Source organism: Xyrauchen texanus, chromosome 22, assembly GCF_025860055.1.
Source record: "Xyrauchen texanus isolate HMW12.3.18 chromosome 22, RBS_HiC_50CHRs, whole genome shotgun sequence".
NCBI classification, from domain to species: domain Eukaryota; kingdom Metazoa; phylum Chordata; class Actinopteri; order Cypriniformes; family Catostomidae; genus Xyrauchen; species Xyrauchen texanus.
Window position 1 is genome coordinate 22550271 of NC_068297.1, and position 13355 is coordinate 22563625.

Here is a 13355-nt window from a genome sequence, read left to right on the forward strand (position 1 = left end):
TGTAATTTCCCCATTAAAATGGCATGTTGCCACATTTGGATTTATTTCAATATCCGATTTGAAAGTATGTGTAGGGAGACGGCAAAAGGCAATATGGCAGCAATCTTATTAACATTGTCAATGAAATAACAGGGTTATTTGATCTGTCATTTGGAACAACCCTAAAGGATCCTATAGAACACAAAACAACTAGATCTTTTAGAAAACTCATAGCTCCAAAAAGGACTATGAGGTTCCCAATAGGATCATGTCCCTATAGAACGTCACAAGGAATTGAGGCCACACCCTCTCTAATTTTTTTTTTTAGAAACGCATTGATTTTGCTCTTCATAATTTTCCACCACTGAAAACAAGAGACTTTTGAAAAGGCTCTAAATAACAGTGTACTGAAAATGATAATGTTAGAAACTGAAATGGAGTTTGCATTCAAAGATATATTAGTGTAGACGTAGATTTAAAAATTCCTAGATTCCCAATGAGTTCCTTTATTTAACTGATCATTTATCCAATTTCATTAATACAACACGTGTAGGGTTCTGATACAGTTTACACAATATCCAAGAGTATACAAAATAACATGGAGGAATTTCACATTATGCAACAGATCTTATTTCATTTCATAGGATCCTTTAGGATTTTTGAAAAGGGTTTCAAGAGGTTTTTGCATATTGTGACAATAAAACTGTGATAGTTCATAAACAGTGAATATTTTTTAAAGGAAACAAAAGATCAAAGTGTGTGTATATATTTATATATTATTTCATTTTAAGTGGCAGTTATGATCTGACATGTTCTTTTGATAAAATCACATTTTTAAAGCTTTGAGGGAGTGGCTGCCAGCTGTCCAAACATGTAAAGTTTAAATGTGGCATTTCTCCACCACATTGACATTGTTCAGTTTAACACTTTCAGTGAAACTTTCAGATTCTTGTGAAAAAGCATCCAGGGTGTTGGCTTTCAGACTTAAATTAGAAGATACTCTTTGAGGCCTAAAACTAGGACTAAACATTTAAAAGCAGACAATGCAGCATGATACAGCCAACTAAATCATTTCTGTCAGTGCACTCTCATGCCAGGAAACAAGCTTTGTTATTTTTTTTTGTCAAACCCAAAACTGGAGAAACATACTGAATGAAAAGTGAGACATTCTCAACCTCTGGCAACATAAATGTCAGCAAGTCAGATCCTGAGAAAAGATTAAGAATTTAGGATTTGTTGGGTAAAAACAAAAGAAAAAGTTCATTAATCTGATTCAAGTTTTTTGCTCAAATAATACACAATGCACTGAACATGAATGAATCTCACAAAACCTGCATAGATCAAGTCATATTTCACCCCAAAATCAAGAGAGATTATATTTGCATGAACAAAATGAGGTCTTTTCTTTTATTTTCATGACAATTAAGCATATTTGTACTACTGTAATGCCAAAAAATAGATTTGTATTTTTTATTTTAAAGTTATTATGCATCACAGTAGTATTTTTATGTCCTGCCTTAATTGCTGGTTTTAATAAAATATGAATTGCACAACAGTGTTTTTAAATGTAATACAGTTAAGAATGATTAAGAAATTTAGGCAATCAGATGTATTACTGCAATATGAATTTAAAGGGGAGTGCACTGCTCAATTTTCTTCATAATGTCCATGCAAAAATGTTAACGGTCCTTAAAATAGGCTTCATTTTCTTTATGCATGTCGACAACATATACATTTTCTTTTGATTTAGCAGTGGAGTATGAACATGACATTTTGTGAGATTCAACCCCAAACAAACCAAACAGGGAAAAAGCCTCGGTTGAAAGTGAATAAGACATTACGAAACATACAACAGATACTGTGCTACTCTGTAAGATTAATCTACCTTAAAGTTTTTCATCTGCTGCATATAGCTGAAATATTTTACTTCACATTATCACAGAGCGCTAAACAGAACCACCACTGCATTGGTTTGGGGAATAAAATGTAAATAAATACAATAATTTCTTTTTAACTAAGGAATAGATGGAGAGAAAGAAACCATTCTGGTACTGTAAAATAATCCTGAGATTGATGATGCTGTAGTTTGATCATTGACCCTTTCAGTTCAGAATTCTGATTGGTAACTTCAGTTAAAGCTCAATAGTAAAATGTTTGTTTGAAGAGCAGCAGAAAATAATATCATTATTGGTTCAACATTAGGACAAAAAAAAAAAAAAAAAGTGTTCTTTTAAATCAAACCAGTGAAATGATTAATGATCTACATTACGTCATAAAAAAAAAATAGTATATGCACCCATTATCAAAGAGCTAACTAGTATAATCCTTGACCAAAATGATTGTTTTTGTTGGCAAGCAGGCCATTAATATTACTCAACAGAACAAAACTGATCAAATAAAAAATAACTTCCAGAACAAGAACTGTTCTAGATCAGTATCAGAGTGGTGCAGTCCTAAGCAATTATAATAACTGCATTTTTTTTTATCATGGTGCAAGCTCACAGAGATGAAATTGAAGGCCGCAAAAACAAACACATTCCCTTTGTGTTTCTATTCAAATGCAGCTCAAAAGAAGGCAAAACAGTAGAAGACATAAATGGTGTAAGAACTGAATGATCCCAGTGGGTATGTAGCAGATGCCAAGAGATAACCAGTAAGCAATTTGCATCTCACCACCCCAACAAAAGCAGGGAGGAGAGTATGAAACGGCATGTCAGTACATGGCTGGGGATATTATTCCATCACCACTTCACAATTCTGCACAGGATGCATTACAGTCTCAATACAATGAACTCCCCTGCTCAAAGCTCAGCAATTTTCTTTAAAGGAACAGTTCACCCAAAAATGAAAATTGTGTCATCATTTACTCACCCTCACGTAGTTCCAAACACGAAACTACAAAAAAGATTTGTTAGGCTGAATGTTAGCCATCTTGTTCCATGGAAGAAAGAAGGTCATATGGGTTTAAAACAACATGAGGGTGAGTAAATGATAGCAGAATTTTACAATTTTGGTAAACTCTCCCTTAAAATGTGTACAATAGGACAGCATGTCATAACTTGTATCTATAACTCCAAAAGGCAAGTGCTTCCTTGTGTTCTGAACACCACCCTCCAAAACCCATTCACCCCTTTCTCCTCCTCACAATCAAAGCTAGTTCTGTTTATTTGTCTATATTCCCACTTTGTTTCATCACTAGGAGCCCGGTGGGCTGTGGGCATCTCCATCAGGCCACAGGGTAGCCGGTCGTCCAAGTGTGACAGCTTCTGTTACGGAAGGCGACTGCAGTTGCTCGCTAACTAAATTCTCATACTCGCTACTGTCCTCATCATCATCATCTTCCTGGCCGGTGGCTTGACGGTTCAAAGAATCTGAGCTGGAGCCGTCTCCATTGCCCAAGCCCAGACTGGGAGACGGGTGGCCGGGCGAGCCCACAGCTTGGGGTCGAGGCAGCAGGATAGCGCTTGGTGAATCTGGAGGCAGTGCGGTGCTGTAAAGTGGTGGAGACGATGAGTTGACAGGTCTCTCTAAACTGGGCTCCACCGAGGGACCTGAGAGCACCACTTGTGTCAGTGAAGAGTGTAAAGGGTCGGAGAGCACGGAGTCATCTGGAAGTGAGACAACAGTGTTGGTTGCTTCTTGAAGTCCTGTGAAGGAAGGAAACAAAAAATAGGACGGATATTTAAAGAGCAATAGTTTCCCCTTTTGTTAATGAGCAATTATTAACAGTCATCAGCACATACTTCTCTCTTCCTCAGCTGTGTTATGTTTCCTGAGAGTGATTTCCTCTTTGAGTTTGTTCACTTCCCCTTGGATTTTCTCCCTCACTTGTTCACTTTGATCCACTTCGGAACACACTGCCTGGAAGACAACAGAAAAATCATAGCATATTATTATTATTATACAGTAACTGATTGTATTTAATGTTATATATACACTGTACATATAACCGGTCCTGCTTGACCCGCTACGAGCAGGATTTGAACCGGCGTCTCCAGCAGGGGAGGCAGGCATGCTAACAAGGAGGCTTAAGGCTATAGTCGCTAGTGTGCCCCTTGAGGTCAGGGGAGTGTGTTTTACATATACCGCACAGCTATCATGTACCAGCTGGCTCCCATTACACATACATACATACATTCATATATATATATATATATATATAACAATATTATAAACAGGGTTCCCACAGTTTTTTTTTTATTTATTTTTTTTACTTTTAAATAATAAGGATAAATAAATGCGCTCACAAAAAGCTATTTCTAGTCAATGAATTATTTTAGAGTGGAGCATAACTAGAATAATAGGCTTGATTTTTCAAACCTGGAAATAACAACATTCAAATTCCCTATTATATAATAGTTTTCCATGACTGTGAGAACCCTGTAATATGATATTTTATAATGTTAGAAAGTACAACAATATAATATTTTAACAGTGCAGTTATGGCATTTGCAGCCAGTACAAGAACTTCTACATTTAAGACAAAAATAAAAGATATTTTGAATTTAATATTTCGCAAACTCTGCTGAATGCTAAAGGAATAGTTAACCCAAAAAGAAAAATTCTCTCATCATTTACTCACCCTCATGGCATTCCAGATGTGTACGTCTTTCTTTCCTCTGCTGAACACAAATTAAGATTTTTAGCTCTGTTGGTCAATTCAATGCAAGTGGATGGTAGCTTAAACTTTGAATATGTTCTTTTTGGACCTTTGAACCATTTACTTGCATTGTATGGACTTACAGAGCAGAGATATTTTTCTAAAAATCTTTGACTTTTTTTTCTTGAGCTGAACACATACACATGTGGGTAAATGATGAGAAAAGTTTATTTTTGGGTGAACTCTTCATTTAACCAACTTTTACAGGAGTTTAACAGTACACCTCACCTGCACCCTTTCTTGTAGAGCACCGTACACCTGAAAAATTGCTCGAATGTCTTTCATCACCCCATCCTTATCGAAGAACTCAGCCCTATAAATTAAATGCAATTTAATTAGCAATCAGTTTAAGACATTTCTAAGCCTAAAAGTTGTCGAGAGGTTTGCATTGACTATCATGATCCTGAGTGCAAACACATAATATACTTGTGTTAGTGTTTCGTAGAAAAAAAGTCATATGAGATGGTGTAAGAGTGAAATAATCTTGATTTTTCTACCTTAGTTCTACCCGAAAATATAAATTGCTGGTAGAGGCAGTTGTTCCCACTTGTGCTAGTTCCAGAAACTACTGACCTTGTTAATGGATAATAAAAATGTTCTGTTCTAAATTATTTTTGAATAAAACACAAGTAAATACTTTGTCAAATTTGTGGAGGAGCATGCTAAGCCAACCTAATCTCCATATATCAGTACCAGTATCTGCCATAGAAAAACCTATTTCGGTCAACTGTTTTATATATATATATATATATATATATATATATATATATATATATATATATATATATATATATATATATATAAAAATGAAATCCAGCATTTACTTGCTATATTGTGAGTGTACAGCTAAAACAATTCAATGCAGCTGTCAGGTTCCCTCACCCATGTTCTTTAATGATGCTAGCGTAGTTCTTGGAGGTGTTGGGCACTGAAGAGACTTTATATTCCTGTTGACTGGTGTTACCCAGGTTTGGGATGCTTAGTGATATCCTCTGATTATACCTGCTGAGGAACATAATCCCATTTGTAAACATTATATATGATATGGTAAACAACTTCGGAGCAATTTTGGTCTTTGATAAAAGACCTTTGTTCAAGAATGAGTCATTAATAAAAGGAATAGTTCACCCAAAAGTGATTATTCTCTCTTAATTTTCTCACTCTTATGCCGACTCAAACTCATTCATTTTCTTTATTCTGCAGAACACAAAGATATTTTAATGGAGATATGATGTGACTAAATCCATACAACGCAAGTCAATGGGGGTGTTGAACACTCAGGTGTTTAATCCAGGTCTTCTGAAGAGATATGATCAGTTTGGATGAAAAACAGACAAAAATGGAACCCACTTTTCACTATAAATCATAACATCTGCAGTCTCATAGGCATCCAATTACACTTCCTTGCACTTGACATATATGCAGAGCGCTTATACAGTGTATAATCAAGCTTTAAATCGTGATCGCAAAAAGACTGCAGATGTCAAGATTGATTAACTTTATAATACCTTTTTGGTGCTCGGAAATGTTGGTCACCATTGACTCCGTCAAAATATCTTCATTTGTGTTTTGCAGAAGAAAGTCATGCTAGTTTCAGTGGCATAGGGGCAAAACATTCCTTTAAATAGAATCATGATTTTAACATATTGCAAGATCTGTTCTATCCTTAATTATATCATATTTCCATAAATATTCATTAAACAGCATGTACATACTTTCTGTTGGGCCTGAAGAGCACATACTCCAGAGCATGTGTGGAACTATTGGCGGTGGAGATGAAGCTGAAGAGAAGGAAGACGAGATCTGGGATGCCAAGTATTTGGGTCAACTGCTTGTGGATCACCTGCTCCCTGAATGACATCTGCTGTTGGGTGTTCCTTCGAAACCGGTACCAGCCGATAACATTCTGCATTGAAAGAAGAAACATCTTCATACCGTGTACGTAAAAAATTATTTTATATTAAAAGCATGCTAAAAGTTCAATTAAAACAAGATCTAAATTCTGATTGTATGAGCCATGCCCGAACCTGTTAGGGGCATTCACACCGAATGTGTTTTGTGTCCATCTGTGCTGTTTTTTATTTTTTATATCTATAGAAACATGCACTAGACAGACATACCAGTGACTGGACTAGTCTAAATTGATGTGCTGAGTTGCTGTTGCCTGGTAACTGTAAACAGTCAACAGCTACTGCAAGTAATATCTTACAGTACTGTAAGAAAGCATTGTTTATCCCTCTTATTATTTTTTAAATAAGCTGTTTATTGAACATTGATGTCTTTGATCATATTGCAGTTTCTGCTGTTTTATAAAAGCAATAAGCCACTCAAAGCTGAGCAATGCATTTATGCAAATATATTTGGGTATAGTTCACCCAAAAATAAAAATGCTCTCATCATTTACTCACCCTCATGCCATCCCAGACATACATTCTTCAGTGGACCACAAATGAAGATTTTTTATAACAATATTTCAGCTCTGTAGGTCCTCACAATACAAGTGAATTGGTGCCAACATTTTTAAGCTACAAAAAGCACATAAATGCAGCATAAAAGTAATCCATAAGACTCAGTGTTAAATCCATATCTTCAGAAGTGTCGCTGAGAAACAGATCAATATTGAAGTCCTTTTTTTTTAAACTATCAATCTCCACTTTCACATCCTTCTTTTGTTTTTGGCAATTTGCATTCTTGATGTATATTACCACCTACTGGGCAGGGAGGAGAATTTATAGCAAAAAAAAAAAAAAAAAAAAAGACAAACATATTGATCTGTTTCTCCCACACCTATCATATAATTTCTGAAGACATGGATTCAACCACTGCAGTCTTATGGATTACTTTTATGTTGACTTTAAGTGCTTTTTGGAGATTCAAAACTTTGGTATCCATTCACTTGCATTGACTAGACCTACAGAGTTAAAATATACTTCTAAAAATAATTGTGTTCAGCAGAAAGTCATACACATCTGGGATGGCATGAGGGTGAGTAAATGATGTGAATTTTTATTTAAGGGAGTTTAAGTAAATCATACTCCAATTGGTGTCATGCCTAAGAACACTCCTTTAATCCTACTACAGTTGTAGTAATGGTACAATTGTGATCTAATAGATTACAGAAGAGAGCATATACATTTATTTATAAACAATGATTTGCTTTTGTAGGACCCTGATAAAGTCAAATAAGTCTGAAAAACTGGGTCAAATTCAATTTCTTAATTGTTAAGCCAATGTATGGTACCTGTTAATAATGTCATGTGCTCGCTCACTTTTTTGGTATGCATTTGCATTACATTGTTTACTTGACCCTCTAATAAAGCTACTTACTTTTCTCCTGTCCTTGAGGATTCTGTTGAGATTTTCTTCATTGACATAACCTGCATAGTCATAAAAGCTGAAACATAAATTATATATTCAATTAAAACTTACAGATAACTTGGACATGGAAAAATATATCAACATCCTGCATTCAAAATAATTATTTGAGAATATATCTACTAATGTTTAGACAAGAAGTACTTACCTAAACAGTTGTGCACAAGGTTCATGATTATGTACTTCTGAAAGAGAAATAGAACATATGACTAATCGTCAAATCATATTCAACTCATGACTAATCATGAAATCATGCCATTTTCTTTATTTGACAAAACACAAATATCTGAGAAAACCAAGTGTACTGAGACTGTCCAAAACATGTATATAAATTCTAAAATATTCACAAGGATATTTTTTGTTATATTTATGTAAATCAGTGGTGAGGTATGAAGGAATCTATATTAAATAATCTGCCAAGTAACCTTAGACTTAGAATTGGCCAAGTAAACACTCTTGCTACACTCAAATAATTATAGCCCTCTGTGGTTCTCAACTGTTAGGTTTCATGCAATGTGGAATCACAACCTTCATGGATAACCTTGATCTCAAATGTAAGATACTTTTCAGACCCACTTTGTGTAGTTCTTTGAAAATTGATCAGAGATGACGATGTTCTAGGAGAACTGCCAATCATAGAGACATGATCTCTTAATGTTGAAGAAGAGCTATTTCAGGGTTGCTGCAGAGTTGTTAAAATCTAATTTAAGACTTTAAAAAAAATAAACTTTTTCCAAGACCTGAACAAATAAAATAATTACCATATCCCCATACCAAAACAAACTTATTGTGAAATATATACAACAATAAAATTGGTTTATGTACCATTATATAAATAAATACAAATTAGAGGTCGACTGATATTGGATTGTGCTAATTTGATGTTTTGAAAGAAAGACAGTTAGTCTGCCAATAGTTTTTTTTTTTAATTGGTAGCCAATATTAAATGTTCTTAGACTTTCATTCCTGTGATGGGAAGGGCCAAACAGAGGCTACAAGAGTCCAAATTTAATTAAATTCCAGATGCACTTTAACTTTGATATACACTGGGGATTTTGAAATGTTTGCTCTTTACTGCTTCCAGATGCTAATTCAAACAAATAAGGGATATAAAATGTGCACACCTACAATAATCTACAACATGTAACAGTATAAACAATTAAAAGTAAACATTGTCATATTTCATCAACACTACATCATGATCATACAGTGCCGTGTTTTCACTCTGAAAGATGCAGCGCATGCATTTATTTAATTAAATTGTTTTCTTTTGAAGTTTAATAATCACATTAGATCATATCACGATACCAATCTTTCTGCCCCCAAATTTAAGACCTCTTTAAATAAAAAAATAATTTAATCCCCTTTTCTCCCTATTTGGTATGCCCAATTCCCACTACTTATTAGGTCCTCATGGTGACGCAGTTACTCACCTCAATTCGGGTGGCGGAGGACAAGCCTCAGCTGCCTCCGCTTCTGAGATAGTCAATCCACGCAACTTATCACGTGGCTCGCCGCGCATGACACCACAGAGACTCGCAGCATGTGAAGGCTCATGCTATTCTCAGCGATCCATGCACATCTTACCACGCGCCCCATTGAGAGCGAGAACCACAAATTGCGACCACGAGGAGGTTACCCAATGTGACTCAACCCTCCCTAACAACCGGAAAAATTTGGTTGCTTTGGAGACCTGGCTGGAGTCACTTAGCACTCCCTGGATTCTAACTCGTGACTCCAGGTGTGGTAGTAAGCATCAATGCTCACTGAGCTACCCATGCCCCCCAAAATTAAGAAATTAAGAAATATTTTGTTGCATAATTTATGTAATAACTGAATTTAAGACATTAAGACATTTTAAAGATTTCTGAGCAACCCCCCCCTTCGTCTATAAGATCTTAGAAACAGCATGACTAAAATTTGTGTTGTTTCTTAACCTATTGTATAGCTTCAGAAGGTTTGGAATATGATGCATGAGCCTTAAAGTGCTTCAAAATTAGTCATTATCAACTGCCATTGTATTGACAGAGTGGGACACACAATAAAATGTTTCCTTTTGTATTCCTCATATTAAAAGGAAGTCATAAGGTTTGGGAATGACATGAGGGTGAGCAAATTATGACTGTTAGAACTAAGTTGGGAAATATTGCATCCAGAACTGAACTGAACAAAACAACAACAACAACAAAATAGTTGTTAATGCAGTGATGACATTCTTTTGCACAGCCAGCTCATTTGAGATGCAAGAAAATCACAGAAAAGAAGCAAATGTCTTGATGTATCTGCACATTTTGTTATTGCCTCTCTCTGATATTGTCACTCTGAAAACATGGTAATGATGTGTGTCCATATAATGCTAAGACCTTCAAGTGGTAAACTGCCTGTAGTACTGAAGTTCAGAGATTAGTCTATTCTTGTCCAGGTTACTAACAATCAAAGTTATTGACAACCAAGACAGTCTTCAGTACTTTGAGATTAAACAATCATCTTGACCTCCATCTAACTAAAGCCCTGCAATATTGATATTTTAGTGATGTCATATGCTCCTGCTTGCATTTGCCCCCATGTGCAGGTCATGTCATATCTTGAACTGATAAAAGCCCCTGTGTTATCTATGCTACTTTTAGCACAATGGAAAGCCATTGCACTGGAATGCTTTCTCACTATGGCCTGCACTAAGAAAAATGTTATGTCTCTGACCTGAGGCTTGTATCAACTGAGGTTTCCACCAAGGATTTCAGTAAACGAATGCTTGTTTTTTACGATGCATAATCAAGCTTCCATGGTCACACAGGACACTAAATTGTGCCTTATAGCTTTGTCAAAGTAAAAGCAAGCAAAGAAGGTTTTACCTATTACATTGAGGAATTCGGAGCTACCGATGTGTGAGTCACTGATGCTTAAAGTCTCCTCCTGTCTCACTTCTCCCAACAGGAAGCCTTCCTAAAAGAGCCAATAAACACACATTTTATTTCAGTACTATCAAAATAGCATTTGTATGGCAAAGATAAAGTTATGGACTTCAATCCATCAGAACTCATTAAATCAGTCAAAGATATACTATATCTAAATATACATTAGATAACAGTTTATATTTCAGTGAAATCACATGCAGTACATCAACACAAGGGTGATCCTGCTTTCTATAAACAAGAAGTTAATATGGAGAAACTGCTCGAGTAACTGGCACAAAAATTGCATGATATTTTGTTTATTTTTTGTCTGCCAACAAACATAGTTTGGTGACACTGATGTGAACTAGAGGTAGACCAATATCGGTCTTACCGATTAATCAGTGCCAATAGCTGCTTTTTGGAACTGTCGATGATCTGCAAAAATCTATGTTGCTAATAATCTTCTCTGTGTTCCTCTGTTGCCGGTGCAGGAGGATTCTACAGTTAAACAGTTTGATTCTTCAATATAACAGAGGACTCTAGAGGTGAAATAAAACAATTACAGACACCTTGTGGGGATTTGCTGTTTAAAACTGTCATCACTGACAATATTCATCCATATATTTTTTTTTTTCACTTCAATGCATATTTTGTTATTTTGATTAGATAATCAAGTGTTTAAAGTTGAAGTGAGGGCATGCAAAACAAAAATGTGACTATATAAAAATGTGACCCGTCAGCACATTCATTGTCATCGACTTCCTTTTTTGTGAATAGTAATAAACCTTATTCCTCATTAAACCTCATTTGATTAATTATAATCGATTAAAAAAAAAAACTTAATTTGGTTAATCCTTAATATATAGCATTGTTAAGGGGCCAAGTCTCTGTCATTTCAAAACAAGAGTCCCAGTTTAAGGATTGTTTATAGATAAGTCTCACGTTATGCTCAAAATCTTTATTTTGTCTGGTTAAACTGTGCCTGACCTGTATGTGCCGATCATATTAAGGAAAGAATAAGAAAATGTCTGAACTGTTATCAAACTTTCCCACCAATTTAGTTATCAGTATCACCAAAATCCAGGATAGGTCGACCCTTAGTGTGAACCATAAAATTGGAATTCTATGTACAGCAGCAATACTAGCAAACACAGACAAGCAGAGTGATAAAAACAATTAAAATGAGTGGACTGGAACTAATTGTTGTATAAAAGAAGCATGAAAGAAAAAAAAACAACTCTAAAACATTGGTATAATGACACTATTACAGAACTGCAAATAAACAGCTTTTCAGGAAGACAACAAAATCAAACACACTTATCGGGCTGTTTCTTTAAATATTTATTTCAAAAGGACTAATTAAACATTGATATTTAACCATTAAAATTGGATTCATGAAGGTGGAAAATTAACAAAAGCTCATGCATGAACGCTACCTACTTTGGCAGTAAATGCAATACGCATGCTCAAATCAAAGTTACTAAAATAGTAGTCACTCAGATTATAATTCATGGAAAAAGGACTTGAAGTAATAGGTTAAACATAACACCTGACTAACCAACCGAAACCAGCTATGCAGAAAAGCCTGCAGGGTCGATGGAAGCTCACCTACTTCCTAATGCTTAACTTCTACGGTGTCAATGCAACTACAACATTAGTGAGCATGACAGCAGATAAAGAAAATCATTATCGAATCAAACAGCTTGCGGACGCGTCATTACACACGCACTGCTAGACTTTCACATTTGCCAGCAAGTTAGCCGGCCAGCTAAAGTGACTCTTAACGCACTGATTCCCGTAACACGCATTGGCCGAGATTCCATTTATTAAAAGCAAACATTAATACCAGAGAGTGATCAAGCAATAGATTAATGGCAATGTCACTTTCTGACAAGCTAGTAAATGCTGTCGGCTTGTCAGTTTGCTAGCTGTCACCCCGATTGCGTCTCAACTTGTAGTGAGCTTCCTAACTAGTCAGTATTTATAAGCAACATAAGAGCGCTGCGATCAGCTCAACTCGACCTAGATATCCCCAAAATGCTGCTGCCACGAAACGCTCTAAAATGCAGCTGAATCACGATTATCAATGTTCTATTACACCAACGGTCCCCCACAATGCTGTCTATGTAGGCAGCTCACTACGTTTTGGTACACAGCCACTGTACAGCCACACCAGGAAGATGACTCCGGGAAATGAATTAATTGTGATTTGATGCAGCCAACTGCTCGTTGTTTCGGCATGCGGTCGTGCCTTTACAAATTTACCCATAAAGGAAGGTGTCAAAGTACTTACATGGTCGGAATTGCTGTTGGCGCTGTGATAACACACAGAACTAAAAGTGTAACCCGAAATTGTCGCCGCCATGATGGAAACACACGCGCCGATCCCACAATGCTTTGAGCCCGCACAAACCTTTTTTTTTTTTTTTTTTTTTTTATTCAACAAT

At 35.8% G+C, this 13355-nt stretch overlaps 1 protein-coding gene across 2 annotated transcripts; it reads right to left on the reverse strand.

The window, feature by feature from the left end:
• On the reverse strand, nucleotides 1–13281 carry abraxas2 (abraxas 2, BRISC complex subunit). 2 transcript variants are annotated; one of them, XM_052153924.1, is made up of 9 exons: nucleotides 13202–13281; nucleotides 10867–10957; nucleotides 8163–8199; nucleotides 7967–8033; nucleotides 6355–6545; nucleotides 5522–5641; nucleotides 4868–4952; nucleotides 3723–3840; nucleotides 1–3626 (listed from the first exon to the last, which is right to left on the reverse strand). In XM_052153924.1, exons 1-9 carry the CDS (start codon nucleotides 13271–13273, stop codon nucleotides 3175–3177), a joined length of 1233 nt encoding a protein of 410 aa, XP_052009884.1. In that variant the 5' UTR covers nucleotides 13274–13281; the 3' UTR covers nucleotides 1–3174. The 2 variants fall into 2 exon arrangements, with proteins under 2 accessions (XP_052009884.1, XP_052009883.1); XM_052153923.1 differs by having other exon boundaries at nucleotides 5522–5644.
• Nucleotides 13282–13355: the final 74 nt, after the last annotated feature.